This window comes from Bactrocera dorsalis, chromosome 3 (assembly GCF_023373825.1).
Source record: "Bactrocera dorsalis isolate Fly_Bdor chromosome 3, ASM2337382v1, whole genome shotgun sequence".
In the NCBI taxonomy this organism is placed as follows: Eukaryota; Metazoa; Arthropoda; class Insecta; order Diptera; family Tephritidae; genus Bactrocera; species Bactrocera dorsalis.
In genome coordinates this window covers 83,892,400-83,913,843 of record NC_064305.1, presented here as the reverse complement: position 1 = coordinate 83,913,843, position 21,444 = coordinate 83,892,400, and the positions used below count along the sequence as shown (strand labels likewise).

At 35.8% G+C, this 21,444-nt stretch overlaps 1 protein-coding gene across 2 annotated transcripts in view; it reads left to right on the top strand.

Annotated features, from left to right (window-relative positions):
• LOC105228323 (uncharacterized) overlaps window positions 1-21,444 on the top strand; it is a 157,144-nt gene that overhangs the window by 113,169 nt on the left and 22,531 nt on the right. For both annotated transcript variants that reach the window (XM_049450777.1, XM_049450776.1), the window contains exons 3-5: window positions 12,090-12,191; window positions 13,319-13,427; window positions 20,603-20,779. In XM_049450777.1, the coding sequence (XP_049306734.1) occupies window positions 12,090-12,191; window positions 13,319-13,427; window positions 20,603-20,779 (388 nt within the window). The remainder of the gene's footprint in view (window positions 1-12,089; window positions 12,192-13,318; window positions 13,428-20,602; window positions 20,780-21,444) is intronic.

Here is a 21,444-nt window from a genome sequence, read left to right as displayed (position 1 = left end):
TTGCGCTGTGTGCACCCTTTTGTGAAACTTTTGTAGCTGACACAATTATTCTTTTATATTTTTAGTTACTTCTCCTTATGCGCTCTTCTTCTAACGCCTGCGTCGCGTTAATTCTCCGCGCAGCTCGTAATTCTTCGAATTATCGTTTTAGTACAATTAAAGAGTTGTTGCGTTAGTAATCTCTGTTTTTTACGATATGCGCTTGCACATTTTACCGCTGAGGTGCTCGCAATGAGTTAAACAGTCACCTACATACATTCATTTTTTGATCCTTTGCTGTAAGCTTTTTATCTCCACAGCAAAAAAATACATATCCTTGAAAATAGGATATTACGCTGGAGTTTAAAAATTATATCTGCAGTTGAAGTTATACAACATGCTGTATGCTTAGTACGCATTCATAAAGTACACCATGTCGTATGAGCAACATAGAAGTTATAAGGCACTTGTATGAGGCGCAGTACATTTGATCTTAAATTTAACTTAGTATAACTGTTAAAAGAGTGCCTTTGTCGAAAAAAATCATTCAAGTCTTTTCAATAGAGTGAAAAATACCATACCAATGTTGTTCTTTCAGATTTACTTCCTACATGCAACTTGACTTATCATCTAATGATACAATATTATAAACATAGACTAATTTGATAGCTTTGTCCAACAAGGTGTTGCTTTTGGCTAAGCTTTAATAAGAAACTTAGTTCTATATCAGGCATTGTTGATTGTTTTATAACTAAAAGTCATGCTTTTTAACTTCCGAATTTTTCAAGGTGAACCTTTCGACTGCTTTCATTATAATTATTTTTGTATCTGCCAAGAAAGCAGTTTGAGTTTAACGAATGACTTGTGACTCGTCCGAAAAATGCTTTATTCAATTTTTAAACTATGTGCTGTATTAAATGCACGAAAGTAGAAGTTATTCGAATGAAATAAGTATTTTGTATAAAGCTAAGAATAATTATTTTTTGTTACTATTCATTTGCGTTCAGACTCAGCTGTGGAATGACATGACATAACAACGTATCTGGTTGCTTTACCCATAATGAGAATAAAAATGTTGTTTGAGTGAAAGGAAGCAACTTAGACCCTGACCAGAAAGGAAGAGTGAGCGAACGATAGTAACGAGTATTCACTAATGATTTGCATATGAGACAGATACCGAAGCAAAGTTCGTCTGCTGTAACTCCTTTATAGAAGTTAAATTTAGGCAATGATGAACACTGCCTCAGACTGGAATCGAGTGTTTCAGAGAGGGTTTGTTAGTGAACATAGGGCCAACTACTTCAACTTTTTAAATACATCGGCAGCAATTAAAGCATTTTGTTGCATCAAACTGTCTCTATAAGTAAGAATTTTCAATTTTCAATAAAGTAGTAAATAGACTATTAGAGAGGGTGTACACGGTATAGTAAACTGTCGGCTAAACGATATTTTCATTGTTAGGCTCCTCTAAATTTTTTCTAAAAATATTTGCTGTTGGAAGAATACATCAGATCAGTGAACACCAATCATATGAAAACGTTAAATATTGACATTCAAACACTGAGGATGGTAAAGTTACTCAAAACTTGAACTATTCTGTGGAAAGTGAGTCATATGGCAATGATACTACACTGCATTTCAAATTCAGAGTTTCCCACAGAATCTCCAAAAAGTAGAAGCGATATTGCAGCAGATTGAGAGAGAACATTCTTCTTCTTCTTTACTGGCGTAGACACCGCTTACGCGATTATAGCCGAGTCAACAACAGCGCGCCAATCGTTTCTTCTCTTCGCTACGTGGCGCCAATTGGATATTCCAAGCGAGGCCAGGTCCTTCTCCACTTGGTCCTTCCACCGGAGTGGAGGTCTTCCTCTTCCTCTGCTTCCCGCGGCGGGTACTGCGTCGAATACTTTCAAAGCTGGAGTGTTTTCATCCATCCGGACAACATGACCTAGCCAGCGTAGCCGCTGTCTTTTAATTCGCTGAACTATGTCGATGTCGTCGTATATCTCGTACAGCTCATCGTTCCATCGGATGCGGTATTCGCCGTGGCCAACGCGCAAAGGACCATAAATCTTCCGCAGAACTTTTCTCTCGAAAACTCGCAACGTCGACTCATCGGTTGTTGTCATCGTCCAAGCCTCTGCACCATATAGCAGGACGGGAATTATGAGCGACTTATAGAGTTTGGTTTTTGTTCGTCGAGAGAGGACTTTACTTTTCAATTGCCTACTCAGTCCGAAGTAGCACCTGTTGGCAAGAGTAATCCTGCGTTGGATTTCTAGGCTGACATTGTTGGTGGTGTTAATGCTGGTTCCTAAATAGACGAAATTATCTACAACTTCAAAGTTATGACTGTCAACAGTGACGTGAGTGCCAAGTCGCGAGTGCGACGACTGTTTGTTTGATGACAGGAGATATTTCGTCTTGCCCTCGTTCACTGCCAGACCCATTTGCGTTGCTTCCTTGTTCAGTCTGGAGAAAGCAGAACTAACGGCGCGGGTGTTGAGACCGATGATATCAATATCATCGGCATACGCCAGCAGCTGTACACTCTTATAAAAGATTGTACCTGCTCGATTAAGTTCTGCAGCTCTAATAATTTTCTCCAGCAGCAGATTGAAAAAGTCGCACGATAGGGAGTCGCCTTGTCTGAAACCTCGTTTGGTATCGAACGGCTCGGAGAGGTCCTTCCCGATCCTGACGGAGCTTTTGGTCCCGCTCAACGTCAATATGAAGGTGGAAGACGCGTTGAACCCTCTTAAAATCTAAATAATCGTTAGTATAGTGTGTTATTGAACTTTACTTGTGGAGGTAACAACCTTTCACGGTTAATCAAAAAATCGACTTCTATTTGAAAATAGTTTCCGCTCCATTTTCAAGGTCAGTGAGAGAAATATCTGAGTCTTTTAAGCCACTATAAAATGAAAAATTTTTCACAAAAATTTAATGGCATTTTGGAAAGACAATATTTTGCCAAAAGTTACAATTTTTACTATAAGTCGATCATTAGCTGTATTTATCTGTTGCTATAATAACAATAGTTCTTTTTATTTTTTGAACCTAAATTAATTTTAAGCAGAAAACTCAAAACAAATTTCCTCATTGCCAAACATCTTTTTACGAAGGTTCTCCTGGAAATCGGCTACAAAAGTTATAGGTTCCACGATTTTTCAAAGTAAATCATCGATTATCAAAATTCATTAAAATTCTCTATATTTACAATATTTGTATTCATTGCAGATATTATTACCTTTTTCAAAAAATTAAGCCAAAAACCTTTTTTCCAACTTGCATGTGGATACCATTGCGACCTTGTCACCAATCAGAAGTCAATAAAGCATTCACCATTTCCAACTAAACTCAAAAGCATAAGTCATGCAGTTTTCTGTTTATTACCTAATGCTCTTTGACTTTCGGTTGCCACTTTTAGAGCACTCAATTCCCCCGGGTCAACTGCTGGACCCTATAAAATGCATATGGCTGCAACAAATACACACAGCTCAACTAAGAATCGTAGGAAATTTGTAATATTTTATGTTTCGTTAGAAATGAAGTGCTCGGCACACATATGCAAGCGTTTAAAAGGGTAATTTTCAATTTAACAACAACAGCAAGGGCAGCAATTCAAGGTAAACATTTAATACTGATTGCTTGCGAGACAGAAAACTAACTAAAGCCAGCTTGCCATAAGAATATATGTACATACTATATATGTTTCTATTGCAAGCAACAAAAAGCAGAAATTTATAAGCAATGTATCTTGCAAAAAGCTGATCACACACTCACACACAATTACATATTTACTTGGAGCTGTATTATTGAGCGGTCTCAGAATTTATTTCACTTTCTTTCTCGAGTGAAATTGCCAAAAATACACAGTTACAACGAAAGCACATGCAGAGTGGCAGCAGAAAAGCAATTTGCTTTTATTTATTCTAAAACACTGGAAATGTGCATGAATTGCGTGTGTGTTTTGTTCGATTTGCTGAGCTAACAACTAGCAGGTAACTAAAATATTGCTTGCAGCACTTGAGCTTTGCACTCACTCACCTCCACACTGCTGCAACACTCCACCCCTCGAATGCGCATAATATGCAAATATGCTTGCAAATACATTTGTATGTGTATATGTGTGTTGATGCCTTAGATTTGAAAATTGATTTGTTTACCGTAAAATCGCATATAATTGCATCTTGCTGCTGTGCAAGGCTCTCAAGTGGAAAATATGAATTTCGTAGCTGAACAGTTTGATTTGCAGTGTTATTTTAATTGTACAGTTACGTACAACTAAATTTGTAGTTACAATTCAGTATTATTTAAAGCTTATAATTTAAATGCCAAGCTGATTTTACTAAGTTAAATTTAAGAAAAAGTTTAGAATTTTGTTCAAAGTTAATTTCTCAAAGCACAAAACAATTTATTTAATTTATTTTCATTTAAAATAATAAAGTAGCTTTACTATGCTCTCAAAGTGCTTTAGGATTAGAAAAACGAATATTTTAGTAAAAACTTTATTTGCATAGAAGAAGAGAAGAATGTGGCTTTGTTAAATTTCGAAAGAACTAATTAATACTTTGTATTATGCATATATACGATAAGAGACTAACTCGTTCATAAAAAATTAAAAAAAAAAATCGATAAACTAAAATATATTTTATATTAAGCGCTTTTGCTAAGAAGGTGAATATACACTAAAACAAGTATCAATACCACAGCAAAACTAAAAAATAAATAAACTCACAAATTGAAAGAAATTAATTTAAAAAAATTAGTTCTGAAAAATTCTAAGTAACTGGTAAGAGTATATTTTTCTAAGTTAATAACGGGTGAACCAGGTAGAGGTGCTTTTTTCGTTTACAGCAACTCGGACTGACGTGTGGAACGACTTGGCGCATTTTACGTTGAGATCTTAAAATACTCGTAGAGCTTATGTAAAAACTGAAGCCGCTCGACCTTTCCACGCGACATCACTTCGCTCTATTGGCTCTTGGTTTCAAGAAGATTCGATGCCAAATTTTCACATTTGGGCCGAAGATTAACCGGAAGAAACCCAAGAACTGTCATTTCATCTAGAATAACCAACACACAGTGGTTGCGCCCATAGGCCAAAATTCAAAAAATTCATCCAAAAATATTTAGTCAAAATGTATACGAAATGTCTCAAAATTGTTTAAATTTCCTTATGACACTTCGGTTTTGTCTGGAATTCTAACCGGACATTCGAAAAATAATATGCAAAGCGAGAAAACGTGTTAATTTTTTTCGAATAAAAACTGTTCAAGCCCCTAGGTATCGAATATTTGGATGCCACCACCTATAGTTGACTTTTTTTCATTAGCCCCCATACGAGTATACCAAGTATAAGTGTATCTTTATGCCTAAAAAAAATAAATTTGAGCGAAAACTTGACTTACCCCCATATAACTAATATCAGGATTTTCGGACATCCGGCTGACTTTACTATTGGCTTTACATTTGGCTAGGTGCAAGAGTGTAAAATGTTCGGTTGCACTCGGTTGCCCCTCCTTACTTATTTGGTAAATGCTTTTGTGTACAGTGAGCATTATTTTGTTTTAACCGATGTCCAGACATTGATTTAGAATATATACGACCTTTTAAGGCTAATAATTGCAAAGTTGTCGAAAATCTTGAAAAAAGTGACACAACTACGTGTTGAACGATAACATAAATAGTTATTTGAAATGAGCGCCGTTTCATCACACACATGTTGTTAAATTTGTACTTGTTGTTTTATGAGCGCATGAAAAGCGCAGAAGCCACTCACTGGCATGCCTTCATATGAACCGAGAACGCCAAAAGTGGCAGCAAGCCAGCTGTGAATGCAAGTATTTCAATTTTTATAGCGAGAGTAATGCAACAAATCAGTGCGGTTAAAAGAGTCGAAACGATGGCAGTAAACTTCATATATAGTAAATAAAGAGGAAAAAATTTAAATGCACATTAAATGGCTGTAAGGAGGACTGGCAGCGCAACAGTAAAGATGAAGAATGTTCAAGCACGCTCAATGACAAATATGCGCATGCGAGTGTGAGTGTGGCACACAAATAAACGTAAGCATAAAACGGACTGTAAAATTTATCTAGACACCGCTAAGCAAAGCACAGCTGCACAGTTGCGTCACAGAGGCCTCCCTGCAAGCGCCGCACAGCAGCAGTGACACACTGACATAAAAACAAAAGCTTGGCGCGATTAAGAATCGTTCGCTGTTCTTATCCTTCGCCTCTGTTGTTACACCGCGCCCTTCAAAACGTTTTTAGGTGCCACTCGTTGCCTACGTACATACATATGTATCACATGCTGTGCTCGTATGCGTTCGTGCGCTCGAGTGTGTCTTTGTGTGCGCTGCCAGATAAATTAACATAAAATCGCAATAAATTCTTTTTGTTTTTTGCACTGCAAGTGATTTGTTGCTGCATTTTTTCGCTTCACATTTTCACTTTCACTATATCACGCTCGCTCTCACTCACACTCTTCCTCACTCTTCCTTATTTGTCACACATAGTCAGAGTGTGCTTTTCCTGTGTCTGCGTCCTTCGCTTTCGCTGTTATCTTTATCCACATTTTTTATGTGTGTAATTTCTTCTTTGTTTATTCTCGTCGGTTCTTTTTTTTCGTTTGCCAACATGCAAATTCTTTCTTTTTTATAGCACTTCCGCTCATGAGTGTTTACATAAATAAAACTCAATTCTCTTATGCCTGGTGTTTGGAGAGTCATAGCGTATATACACAGGCACATTGCTCTGTTTATCAAGTAAGGTGGCGCTGAATTCGGTTGCAGCTGAAAATTGGATGCCTTTTGTATTAGATGTCGGTTGAAATACATACTACGGCAGTTTAATTAGATGGATGGATATTCATATATGTTTAAGGATTAGATCCCCATATGGACCAGATTTGTTTCATTCCCGACTTCAAATGTCATTAGTGTGACATTCTCAGTTATTTCTACGATTTCGTTCTTTTCTCCTGCTGTATATACTGTAAAGCCAACTAACAGCATGAAGACCCTTCTTCATCAAATGAATTTGAAAAACGAACTTATTTGAGAATTTGGTTTAATTTCGATATAATTCTTAAGGGGTTACATGGGCTTACGGGTTTCAAAAATTCGATTTTTTTAACATCTTATTAAATTTTACAACACTTCTATAATATTTTCTTAATTTTTTAATTTGATGTATTTGTTTGAGTAACCGCTTTGGAGATACAAACTTAAGAACTTGTACGCTCGAGGGTAGTTTCTGAGCCAAATCATGTGCCAGCGAATGGAACGGATAGATAGATTGATAGAAAAGTTAAGGCTTTGCACTACGACCTATGGTACATTGTGTCTTCTTCTATGTAACATATGGTCACAAAGTTTAGGCAATCTAAAGCGAGGTGTTCTTGAGTTCCCTGTTCCATGTCTTAGAAGCGGCAGTTTGCGAAAGAGACTATGCCCATGATGGACAAGTGCTTCCTGAAGTTGCAGTGCTTTGTTTTGAGCGCGTCAAGGAGGCGTTGCAATATCTAAGGAATATGGCGATTAAGGTAGAACTTCCCGTTCAAGCGTTTCTAGGTTTAGCGACGTTAAAACGAGCGTTGTCATGTAGCAGAATCACTCTTTTGTGCCTCTACTGGTATTGAGGTCAAAACACACTCAAGTTCATTGCTTCTGAATCATTCCCATTGCATGTAGTCACTTTAAAATGCTTTGTATGGTGACTCCAAATGCTGAAGCAAGCTTTTTTGCTTTTGTGATGGATCGCATTGGAGTAATGTCTTCAATTCGTCATCTTCGAAAGTTGTAACCCTCTGAATATTTCTGCTTTTCTAACTGATTCTACGGAAAATATCTTCAACATCTGAATGCGTGCCAATGTCCAATAAATAGTGCAGACAAACATTTTGAAATTGCAAAAACAAAAATGGCGGCACATACAGATTATTTACCCAAAGATAATCTCATTGCTATACTTGGCAGTATATAGAATAAGAAACAGTAAAATTTTTGTAGCTAAGTAAAAAATATACATACCAGATCTTTATTTCGTACATAAATAAGTATATAAGAATATATGCACTGTTTGCTTGTAAGGATGTTTAAATTTATTACCTTTGAATTCGCCACTTTGCCTCTTTTTTGATTAATTGTTTTGTTCGTTTAGGCGTCATAGTGAGGCAGTCGTGTCGAAAGGCTGACGAGTTCTCATTTTGTGAATTACTTAATTTTCACAATTGTGGAACTCTTTAGAGTTTTTCTTTCTTTCTTTCTCTCTTATACTAATCAAACTTTTACTTATTCGATACCAAGAAAATTGTTTTACTTGAATTTTATTATCAGTTTGTTTAACCAAATAGTATTCTTGGACATATACAATTCTTACAAATTTGTGGCGATGAAATATAAAAACTCAAACTCACTCTCGTTTTCACCAAACAAACTTCTGGCCAATTTCATTTCAAATATACAAAATACGCTTTCGTTTGAGAAAATAACTCGTTTCCGAAACTCGACCGATCTATATATATATTCATCGGCAAATGCAACATGCTTTTACCTGTTCGTCAATGAAATTATTAGCTTTTTCCGTGCGACTTGACCTCGATAACCAGCTTTCTTGATAATTTTGGACATGGTGACAAATGGTTTTTTGGAACCGTATTTTAACGAATTTCGCATTATTTGTTGTCTTTGCCTTTGGCTCTTTTGTAGTTTCTTAAGGATATAGCGCTCTTTACGATCACTTCATTTAGAGGGACGCTCCTAACGAAGCTTTGAGGCAGTTGAACCCATCGATTCATACGTTCTATTCACTCATTGAATGGAGGACTGTGTTCGATCCACTGTATGACTGATTTCATGGAAACTTTTTACTACTTTCCATAACTTCACGTTTATATCTCTTTCACTAGCACTTGTTTGTTTTCTTTTTCCATAAATTTTAACAAAATTTTAATTTTTTAACTAAAATTTCACTGCAATACTTCAACCGCTACGAACAAATCTGTTTTAACTAATTTCAGTGGAAAAAAGACTGGGATTCTCCTTGTTTTGTAGCTCTGGACTGAACTACTAATTCTTAAGGGATTATTCAGTTAAAGAAGAGCTTTGTCTGATTATTCATTTTAATTTTAGGAAGCAGGAGTTCTTTTATGTTTTTTTATAACACCAATTGATCATGCGTGAATGCGAGGCGGGCTTCGTTGAGATGTCACAAATCTTTTAAGCATTTACAAAACTCAAAATAAAAAATTGAAAACTGAAAATAAGCATTGAAGACTAGCCTTTAAGAAATATGAATACCCAACTAATTGTCGAGTGGTCGTGATTCAAATTTCGTTCACTCAAATATATAAATATTTGCCTTTAATAAATTTGACAAAATTTTACAAGTAAATACAATCATTTGCAACCCTTTGCTTTGCCTAAAGCAAACATACTCGATTTTCGATTCAAACAATAATGCACTTATGTGCCACTCGTATGCAAATATTAAGCCATTTTCCAAAGCAAACAAATAAATATTCAAAAAGGAAATATTAAACATATTTACTTAAAAAATAGAAAAATGTGCGAGAACAATTTCCGCTACTTTCTTCGGCATAACGGAAATCGCCGAACCGTACAAACGCTTGGCATTTACAATTCAATAAGCAAAGTAGTGTTGATATGGGCCACTCAGCGCCCAGAGTGACCACCATGTGCCAACAATAAATATGCCTTGTAGGTACTTACATAAATAACGGTTCATGGCATTCTAAAGTATCAACTTTCACTTTCATTTTCCAAGCTTTAAAAGGAAAGTCGACTGCAAACCTCATGTGCTTGAATAGTAATTGTGAAAAGTTCATTTTAGGGTCGAAGTAATTCTCTCTTAATGACAAAGTGTTGTGCGTATATGTATTTATATATGTGTGTGTGTGTTCATACATAATCGCCCATAACATATTGTGTCTCTTAGTCCATGCGCATAGAAAGTACGGCGAGGCTATTGAGATGGAACGACAGCAAATGAGTGGAAATATTATTCAATGGCTTGACATTTGCGTCAATTTGACGCACTTTGCTTCGTTTCCTCCATTGCGGGTCTGGGCGGTCGGCTTGAAGACGACAATATGGCGCCACAATCAATTTAGAAAACAAAAGAGTCATATGAAAATTTCTGCTTTCTTTCATTTTACTTTGAATTGAATGCACACACAAGTTTTACTTTCACACACACATAGAAGCTTGTGCGCAGTGGGAAAGCAAAGCAGCGTCAGTGAAGACAAATCGCTGCGCAATAACAGCAAGAACACAGCAGCTCATAACAGTTGGAGTAAACGACCTGACACAATAGAAGCTCATGTAAACCAAATGATATTTAATAAAAAAAAGGCTCACATAGAATAAAGTTTCAGGCCGCGCCTCGGCTATTACCCGTCCTTACAGCAGCTGATGCTGCATATGTGTGTGCGTAAACGATAGCAAAGTAAATAAATTAAAATTTAAACAGACGCTCGGCACATAATACCCGCAATATGCTTTTATGTCGTGCTTTCTTTCCGCTTTTAGTTGGTTTACAAAACTGAAAAATATTAATATGTGTCCTTGCTCGTTGCCATCTAAAGCCAGCGGATGTGAGTGGCTTGTGCCCAAATACTTCACTTGTGATGGACAATATTGTTCGGCCAGTCGCCTGTGCAGCATTTAAATAAAAGTAAAGAAGGTGAAAAAGATTATATAACAATATTTGCTCAAGCTTTCGTTGTGAGTGCTTAAAAGCGGGAGATAAGAAAATCGAAATTCACTTAATGTCATTACGAAGACTTGTGTACGTCCCTTATTCTCGGAAATATAAACTGATATGTATGATAGAGAGCATCTCTAAATATTTTTCTTTCATTTCGTATCTCTTTTTTTGCGTTCGCTTACAAGCTCTATATTATGCCTCCACCCGAAAACCGGCTGGCGTGTGTTGAGATAAATAAATTCATCAATATTTTATAAATTCGAAATTGATTGCTATAAAAGTGTACCTTGTACATATACATAAATAAATATATATATATATATATATACATGTGTGTGTTTATAAACACATATGTATAAATAGTTGTGTTAAGTGAGCACACGTGCTTTGAACAATCATTTCATGTTACGTATACGCAGTGTAGTACATTGCTGTTGGGTGAGTGAATTGCGAATTTTATGACTTTAAGTCCAATGATTAATGACCATTTTGGGTAACAAGTCAACCTTTAGTTTGTGTAGCACAGCATTAAGAAGGGCTTCAACGAACTGAGTTTTATGAGCTACAAATTGGACGTTGCTGAATGGATTATTTTAAAAATATATAAACGCGAGCTAGTCCGTCAGTTTTTGCGATATCGCGCTGAAAGTTTGCACAAATCATTTTCTTCGAAAGAAGCTGCTAACTTGTGGAAACCGCGAATATTGGTTTACTATAACATACAGCTGCCATACAAACTGATCGCTGAAACTCAAGTCTTTGTAAGAAAATTTTTTTTATTTGAAAAATTATTTTCATGAAATTTGGCAAGAATTATTGCCCAAAACAATGTTATAATACAACAAGAAATTATTGAGATCGGACTGTTTTAGCTTATAGCTGCCTGATCGACCAAAATCATGTCCTTCTATGGAAAGCTTTTTTATACGAAAAAATATCAGCACAATATTTAGAGAAAATGTTTGTTGAAGGCAACGGTATATTCTCCATAGGAATTTTGCAAATTGGAGCACTTTTACATATAGTTGTCATACAAATCGACTCATCAATGTAACACAGTTCAATGAAATATATCATTTAAATACTCCAGTGTCATCAGAGAAGGCGCGTTTACAATGTTCATATTACTCAATGATATATTTAATTATGGTCAGTAATAACGTATACTAAATTTTAGTCTCTGCGGATGATTTTTTTCTTTTGTAAGTAGGCTTTAATCCTTCCTAACCTGCAGAAAATTTAGAAGGACATTCTCCACTTTGAGTATGTGGCCTATATAGCGCCCAAAGTTTCGGTAGATCTATAAATATGTATCGTTTAGCCACTTCTGTGCATAATCTAACAACTACAACAACTTTTCTCTCATTACAGGTATCTTGGATACGCAAAAAAGACTATCATCTACTGACAGTGGGACTGACTACCTACAGCAGTGATGAGCGATTCAGCGCCACGCATTTGAAGCATTCCGAGGTAATATTTATAATAATACTAATATCTGTATGAGTCTTGAACTCTATACTTCAGTTTATTATAATACACTTTTTGTGTTGCAAAGTAGCCTGAATAAGCTCATTATCAGCCAAGTTTGTCACATTTTATAAGAATATTACAAAACACAAAAAAAATTCAAAATTTATTGAAAAACTTTTCGCACTTTAAAACTCAAAAATTGTCCGTGCCTTGCATGCGTTAATGCACCAACACTCACTCATAAATACCACACTCACACACAAGCGCAGCAAAGTGTCCACTGCAACGGATGCACTTGGCATACGTGCAACGCTCGCCACTCGCCGCACGCGTGAATTCGTGAGTGATGTGCCATTGCGTCACGAGTGCAATGAATGTTGCATGCGCATGTGTGGTTAAAATAGCTCGCCGCAGCGATGAAACGTGACTGGCATAAAATGGTGCGCCAACACACACACTAACGCCACCTGACCCCCGATGGGCTTAAGGAAAAACGGCGCAATAACAACAAGGCATCAACTGCAATCAGGCAGCCAAACGCGACAAGCCGCATAAATATAACTCAGCGCAGCGGCGGCCGTGTGCGACAATTCGCAGCGCATTCACACTTTGTTGCGGAAATGCCAGCTAAATCCAGAAAACAAAAATTGAAAAAACTGAAAAAAAGGAAAAATTATCGAGCAATAGTTCGATGTGTTTGGCTGGAAAAAGCTCTGCCTGCACTTTTCTGCGAAAATCTAAATTTTTTGCGCGCGCCACATTGGTGTCCATAATCAATTTTATTTTGATTTTTCATTTTGTTTTGGTTCGCTGTAACGTTACAAGTAAAATGCATTAGTTCATGCGCAAGTGGCAACATTTGCCGCACCAAAAATCCACTGCCACTGATTGTGTTACATTTATCTGCGAATGCTGTTAGCATATTATCCAACAATTTTTCACTGTTCCTGTTTATATTTCTATTTCTATTTCCATTTCTATTTTTTCTCTTTTCCAATGCTTCGCCTCACTTCATACCGTTCATACCACTGTGGACCTGCTGGCAACTTGGACACCCACCCAACCAATTGCATTGCTGTTCACTAACGCGCGATTGTCCAATTCAATCGTGATGTGGCATGCCACAGGATTGGACGCTGCAAATAAAATTTGTGCAACTACGTGATGCGGGCGTCTATGAATGTCAAGTGTCAACCCATCCGCCCACATCAATATTTCTGCATTTGAATGTTGTCGGTGAGTATCGCCCGCTCAAATCTAACTAAGTACTTGTGTGTGTGTGTGTGAGCGAATGTTAGAGTGTATTTGTCGTGTGTGTGCACAAGTTGATTGCATAAAATTTAACAGATTGTCTGCGCTGGTGCTGCCACTATAGCGTACGAATATTTAGATTTCTTCGAAGCGCAGAAGAAATGGCAAATAGAAAGATCACCAGCTTATTTGGTGTATTTTAAGCTGCTTGTCTGGGGATTAAGCCAAATAAATCTACTGAAAGCGTATTCGCTGCAGTGTCGTTGCAAATGCAGAAATCAGTCGAGTGTATACAACAAAAACAAACTAAATTGAGAATATGTGTTGTGCAGCGCTGACCCGTGGCGTATGATGAACATTTATCAGCAAGATTTACGGTTGTGGCGTATACATAGTTAGATGCATAGTTGCTGTTTTAGGACCCAATTGAGTTTTTGTAGCTAATATTTTGGCTGAAATAAGTGGTCTTCGAAATGGTTTGAGAAAATTTGAAATTCATTCTTTTTTTACCATGATCTCTTTTGCTTTACATTCTTGTTAATAACACACCTTTCATCGCCAATAACTATGTACTTTAAAAATGGATCACTTCTTTGACATTTGATAAGCAAATCACATTCGTCACGAAGCAAATTCCGTTCCGCTAGAACATGAGAAAGCCATATGTCATGCTTCGAAATTAATTCTAACCGTTTTATATGCTAGTTCATAGTTGGGTTAGAAAAACTTAATCCATCAGCCAGCTTTTGATTGGTTATTCGGCAATTTTAATAAGTAACCTACTTTATTTGATCCAAATCGGCTTCAAGAGTCCTTACAAGACGTCGTGCATCCTCAGGATGGAAATTGCGGGGACAATTTTGGCATTGGCGATCGGTCGACACATGCCCTCCGTACATATTACATAATTTTTGGCTTGCTTGAATTGATATATTGAAAATATATGTTATGTAGACTAAGATACCGTTTATATTTTTTTACAATATAAATGTTACAAGAGTCTTTGCTGCCAACAAGTCTCTCATGAAAGCAGTGTTTTTGAAGATTATACCAGTAGTATTTATCGCCATTTTGTATTACATATATATATACGTTAGTAAAGCATTATTAAGCGTATAAATACTTTAAATTCCTTTACCCTTATTCACTGAATAAGTTGTCAATATTAGGTTTTTTGATTCGTAATGGAATTGCACAAAACACTAACTAATTGTTAAAAAAATTATTACCAGTAAAATACATTTGTCTAACACAAGTAGCCTCTCGATATCGAACCTGTGGGAACCTAACTATAGCTAAATTCTATGTAGAGAAAATTCTGAATTAGTTTCGATCAACTGTCAAAGTACCTCCAAGATATTATTTCAGAATTAGCATGAATATCCAGGTGATCTTCGGCTACAGAATTACGCAACAAAACTCTTAAGCTTCTAATATATGTATAATATTCCACCCGTAAACATTAATTTCATATTACAAAGAGTAATCCACGTGGGATGACTATCTCCACTTATCAAGTTAAAAAATATCGACTATATTGTGACAACAACGTACTCAGAAATTGTAAAAAAAAACCAAAAATATTTAATTATTCATCAACGCATTCAAAGTGATGCAACAATTTTTCAAGTCTTCTAAACACTTTTAATAAGAACTTTTTGGAATGGCCTTCAGATTATTGAGCGAATTTCATTTTATCGCTTCTATCGACTGAAAACGGGTTACACTTAGGGGCAATATCAGTTTAGGGAACAATACTCATTGCGTTTTTGACCTTAAATTCGGTCACTATGCCACTCTTTTTGGCAAAAATTCAGCTTGATCGCTTTAAATCGAGCAAGAATGCGTTTCATTACCAAAATATCCAACAAAATCATTCGAACGAACTTTCGAGAGATGGCGAGCTCTCCCGTCGGCTCACTAACACTTGACCGATGATTTTCAAGCCTCATATCCTTGACTTTTTAATATTTTCATCAGTTGGGGAGGTCGAAAGTATTACAGTACGAGGCATGTCTTCCTCTATCTCTTTCAAGGCTTTGTATTAAACTGAATCATCGTAAGCCTTTTCTAACATTCGCAAGAATTCCAAACACAAAATTTGGTTAGAAGTACAAAATTTTAGACAAAATCTTGTTTGGTATTTCTATTCATTGTAAAAAGCGCAACGCACTACTGAGGTGTACCTACTAATAAAATCAAATATATATGTTTTACCTGGGTTAATTCGCTTCCAAAAACCTTACGCTCGTTTTTCCAAATGACGTTTGCAGAGGCGGTTGGACCGATATAAATATTCGTCAGATTGTGATCGAAGGAATGCGCTTCTTGACAACAATAGATTTTTTAAGCCACTCTGAATGACAAATTTTTCACAAACAACTAAGTTTTGGATCATTAACTGCATTAATTTAATGTTATTATATCATTTTTGAGTTTTCGATTTCAGAAAATTGTAAACAGAAAAATATTTCTTACCATCAGCCATCTTTTTTTGGAGGCTTTTCTGAAATCCGAAGACGGGAACAAAGGATTTCAAGATATTTCAAAATAAATCACCGATTTTAAATTTTATCAGATGGTATTACTTTAATTTTTCACATTTTAAAGTTTAATAAATTCGGTACAACACTTACAAGTCTCACCAAATAGAAATATATGTATATTCAAGAGTTTTAATTTAAATAATTCCTAAATTTTTCAAATGAGTCATATTTCCAGAAATAGCGCTTTAAATTTATTGCGCTACGTTCAGTATCTGCGCAATTGCGCGCTCACTTTGTTATTTATGGAAATTAATTGCTTAACAAATGCAAAATTGTAACCGAACTGAAAATTCAAATATAATCAAAACATAATCACGAAATCATTAACTCATGTGCTCATGCACCCGATGTGCCATTGAGTGCACTGGAAAAATGAGCTCAAGGACGCGTCACTGTCCTGCGTATGGCAACATGCAGCACAGGCAACGCCGCACACGATACACACATGCAGACATATGCTGGGCATGTATGTGTGTGTATGGCTTAGTGTGGCCTGAGTGTGAGTGTGAGCGCATGTGAAGCGCAAGAGCAATTTGTGGCCATGAGCGCCCTAGCAAGCAGTCATGCGACGGCGGAAGAGCGAAGTGGGCCCGTGCTGGGGTTAAGCGCACCCGCAACTGCGCACTTTTACAGGCATTTAAATTTCTATTTAAATTTGTAATAAATTTTATTGTGTAAATTATTTATGTGTGAGCTCATTAAAGCATACATGTAAGCCTCCACCAATTGCTGTTTTTGTTGCTTCTGGGATTCAAATTTATTATTATTACGATATTATTTTGCGCTTGGTTGCATTAGCAGCCCTAATGTTCCGAACTAAATGCGAACTATAATTCTAATAAGCAGTGCGGCCTCGTAAATATAATTCATTGTCAAACATTCTCCACCCACATACACACACTTACCGGCAAAGCACGCACCTATACAGCAAACATACACCTATACAATAAACACACACCTATACACCAAATACACACCTACGCTGCAAATATATACACACTAGCGCAGTTTTTTGTTGTATTTATATGTGTGCATTTGTGTTAAATCTAATGAATATGCTATAACGCCACAAAGCATGCAACATAAATAACAATAGCGTATTTGAGGCAAATACAAAAACACCAACAAATGCATAATGCATTCAGTTTGACATAGCATGAACGGACATTAGCATTTTATACGCTTGGCAATTAAAGTTGCGTTAATGAAGCGCACACAATGGCGCTCACGTGACTTTGCCGTGTGCATAGGTCTGCATGCATTTACAGCAACACTGCTGCCCTGTTCTACACTCTCCTCTATTGTTTTATATAATTTGCAATTAAACTAAAAACGCAGTTACGTTGGCTGGCTCCCTAAACATCCATTGCCATTTTCAGCCAAAATGCGAAATAATTTCATGATATGGACCTGGCTCCCTGTACATATAATTGTACATGCAACCTGTTCTGCATATTTGCGCCAATGTTGGGCTTTTGTAAATAATACTCGGTGTAAAACAATATAATTTGGAAAATGAAAACTTACTTTGATATAAGTTTTTCCTTTCTGCCAAACGCTCGGTCAGTATTTATCTTCTAGCTTCGACAATATTTCGAATTCCCATCTATAATTTTGGCGACATATTCTTAGATAATTTTTAAAGAGATTTAAGCAAATCGATTTTTTGAAGCTTCTACAGAAGGCTCCCTCCATTAGAAAAAATATTAACTTTGGTTGCAACGGAACTAGAACAAATTTCAGAAATAAAAATATTTCCATAAAAAAATTTGATTTTGCTAGTCGTTAATATGGCAGTTACAACCTACAGTCATTCTAACTGAAAACTTTTTCGGAAGTTGTAGCATTAAATGATATGCACTTATGGCAAATTTTGAGATGATATGCCGACAAATGAAAAATATTTCCATACTGGTTGACACGGCAAATAAATAACTTAGAGAGGAAAAAACATGCGCAAAATGCAGGCCAAAAATGGAGACTATTTCGCATATATACAGACAGTCGGATATACATATTTTAAATGGTCGCAGACGTCTCTTTGTACCTTGTTCAATACACAATAAGTTTTTCACCTGAAAACTGTTGACTTAAAATCTTATGTATATCTTATTGCCGTTTATCATAAACTTGGAATTAGCATTCTTGCTTTATGTTTCAATCTGATTTATAATAGTAGAAATTGGAAATTTTTTTTTTAATTCTCAGTTCTACAAAATAAGAAGTAAGAAAGGGCTATAACATTATATATTCTCGAAACTTGCAAGAATTAACGCCAGGGAAATACCTGACCTTGATGTAAAACGTCAACTAGAGGATGGGGAATCCAAGCAATAATATAAATGCGTTTACTCTGTATAACTCATATACTGGCATATTCGGCAATAGATTTGTTAGAAAAGCAACATTATCATATGGGAATTGGGAATCGAACCAATTTTCTTCATTAACTATTACCTCGCATACAAAAAAAAATATTCTCTGGGTATCATTAAGGTACCTCACATACAATCAACATTCATATGGAACAAAGTCAGCCATATGCTCGAAAATCCTTGGAAAAGTTATTAGGGGGATAGGTCAAGTTTTCGCCTAAACGTATATATTTTAAGCACAAATATATACTGTTATGACTAAAACATGTTCTGCAATTTTCAACGATATAACTCAAATACTGACCGATATTTCCAGCATAAAGCCACCTGGAAGTTCGAAAATCATTATATTCGGAATATAGGGGCTCATGGGAGTATTAACCCGATTAATGCATATCCCATACATTGACCGATGTACATATCTACCCAAAAGAAAGCGTCGGAGGCCCTATAAAGTATATATATAGTCGTAAATGATCAGTATGTTGAGCTGAGTCGATTTAGCTATGTCCGTCTGTCTGTATATAAAGGCACTAGTCCATCAATTTTGAAGATATCGTTTTGAAATTTTGCAAGCGTGGTTTTCTCTTCAACAAGCTTCTCATGTGTCGGAACTGCCGATATCGTACCACTGTAACATATAGCTATCATACAAACTAAACAATCGGAATCAAGTTCTTGTATCTCCATAAAAGTTGGCATAGGTTATTTTCTAAGGCAACAATGTAATCTCCGAAGAAATTGTTCAGATCGGTTCACTATAGCATATAGCTTCCGTACAAACCGAACACATAGTTACTAAAAGAAATGCAGCTGTGAAAGGTATATTATCTTATAATAGTTAACGTTTTTCTTGTTCAATATAATATTAACACAAAACATTGATTTTGAGTTAGATCTTTACTGCAGTGATTTTACCATTTTTTTTACGATTCGGAAACCGAAATTTTGTCAAAAGAAACCTATGATGTTAAGAGTTGCATATAAAAGCCTAAATAAATGTGGCCGTGCCGCAAAGTATAGAGAATTGGTTTGAGCGGCAAATGATATTTAAATCTCATCAGAACGCTCCAAGCCAATTGTTTCTCACTGCAATAGCGATAAAATGTTCTTCAGACTGAAATCTGTCACATTTTGTCATATGTAGCGATTTTTGTGTGTTTGTTGCACACAACCGAAACTTTAGAAATTCATTTCATTGGTTTCAAACACGGTTTTTGTACAGGAAAAAGCCAAGCTATATTAAAACAGAAATGTCAAAAACATGCGTAAACCCTGACTGCTGGCTTGACAACTGGGTTGACAACTATCTCTTTACAAAAATCCGTACTATGCAACTAAGCTGTGTAACCTGCGGATATTTTGCCGACAACATGTTTGTGTTTTAATTAAATTACTGTCAATATTTTAATTAGAGAAATATAAATATGTATTGAAAGCACAGAGATTATCCTCATATTTGGTCGAAATTGACAGGATCAAAAGTCATTTCTTGTGCACGATATAATCAAATATTGGCTTTAGGGCGAAATACAATTAAAACCAAAACAATACTCGAATATTAAAAGCAACAAATAACTAAAATAGCAACAAATAACTAAAACAGCAACAAATAACAAATAACTAAACCAACAACAAAAAATATTGTTTCGTTTATAAATGAATTGGCAACTTAGCTAAGCGGATTACAGCTACACGAGGCCGTGAATATCTTTTTGCATTAAATACTTGCATTTGTGTGCTAAGCCAGCACGTATTGTGCGGCATAATAACTGGAAGCGGTGATATTTAATTAATGGTATTATAGCTATATTTCATGGTGGGCGTTGGTGGCAGCAATCAGCGCAAAGTCTATTTCACCAGTTTAAGCTGTCGCTAATAAAATGACAACTGCGAAAGTCATAAGCCAGTCAAATGACTGTATATATGTATTTGTGCTGTAGGCATATATGTATATATAGTAGTATATATAAATGTATAAATGCACACATGCATTAATAACTAACCAACACTAATTTTCGCCAAACCAATTTTCATTTCAATTTTACGGCGCTCGTGACACGCCATTGCAATTTTCAATGATGCTGCTTGCTTATACAACAACAATAATCAACATTTGAATTGCAACAATAATCAACAAATTCAACTCGACTTCAATTGTCCGCCGGCAATGTGCATGGAATTTGTAATTAACTTTTTGCCATTATTTCGCTTCTATTGCTACATTCAATTCGCTTAGAAGCGCGTGCTGAAATCTCTGGACCGCCAATACGCTATTTGACTCCAGGCTCTACGCTGCGCCTACAGTGTCGCGTTGTGCAGAATACGGAGGCGTCCGAGTTCATATTCTGGTATCATGACAACCGCATGATCAACTATGACAGCGATCGGGGCATCAATGTTTCGACGGAGCCAGGTGAGTGAATTTTGTGAATAAGTATGATGTAAGTATATAATAAATTATTTTTCATTGAATGAGGGAGTTGTTAACAAATTTTTGTACTATTTTGTATTAATCCCGGATTATTGCTTGAGTCTCCAAAACCACTCTAGTTGATCAAAATTTTCGTTATTAAATAATCCCATCATTTTTGGCATTCTCTTTGATTTAGCTGTAGTATTCAGCAGTTGAAGTGACTTACAAGCCGATTTATGAAGACTTTTTCTTAAAAAAAATATTTTTTATTTTTTAGAAAAATATAATTTTTTATTTTTTAGAAAAATATTTTTTAGCAGAAAAATATCTAGTATTGCCAAGTGACGGCCATCGTTAGAAGAAAATATTTTTTTTTTTGTCAAAAATGTTAACGAACCCGGGCTCCATCGTGCCGGTATACACCTTTCTAACTATTTTATCTTAGCGATTCCGGCCTCATTTTGTGATTGACAGTCAACAAATTTTAATTATCATTATTGCTTATAAAATGTTCAAACCCAGAAAACTAAATCAGTTTAATTAAAAACTAATTGCTTTTGTATAATTGAAGCTTCGGTGTTTGAAAAATAAAAATTTATTTGAAATTAGTTTTTAGTAATATTATTTAAAAAAAATTTTCTATACAGAGTAGAATTATTGGTAAA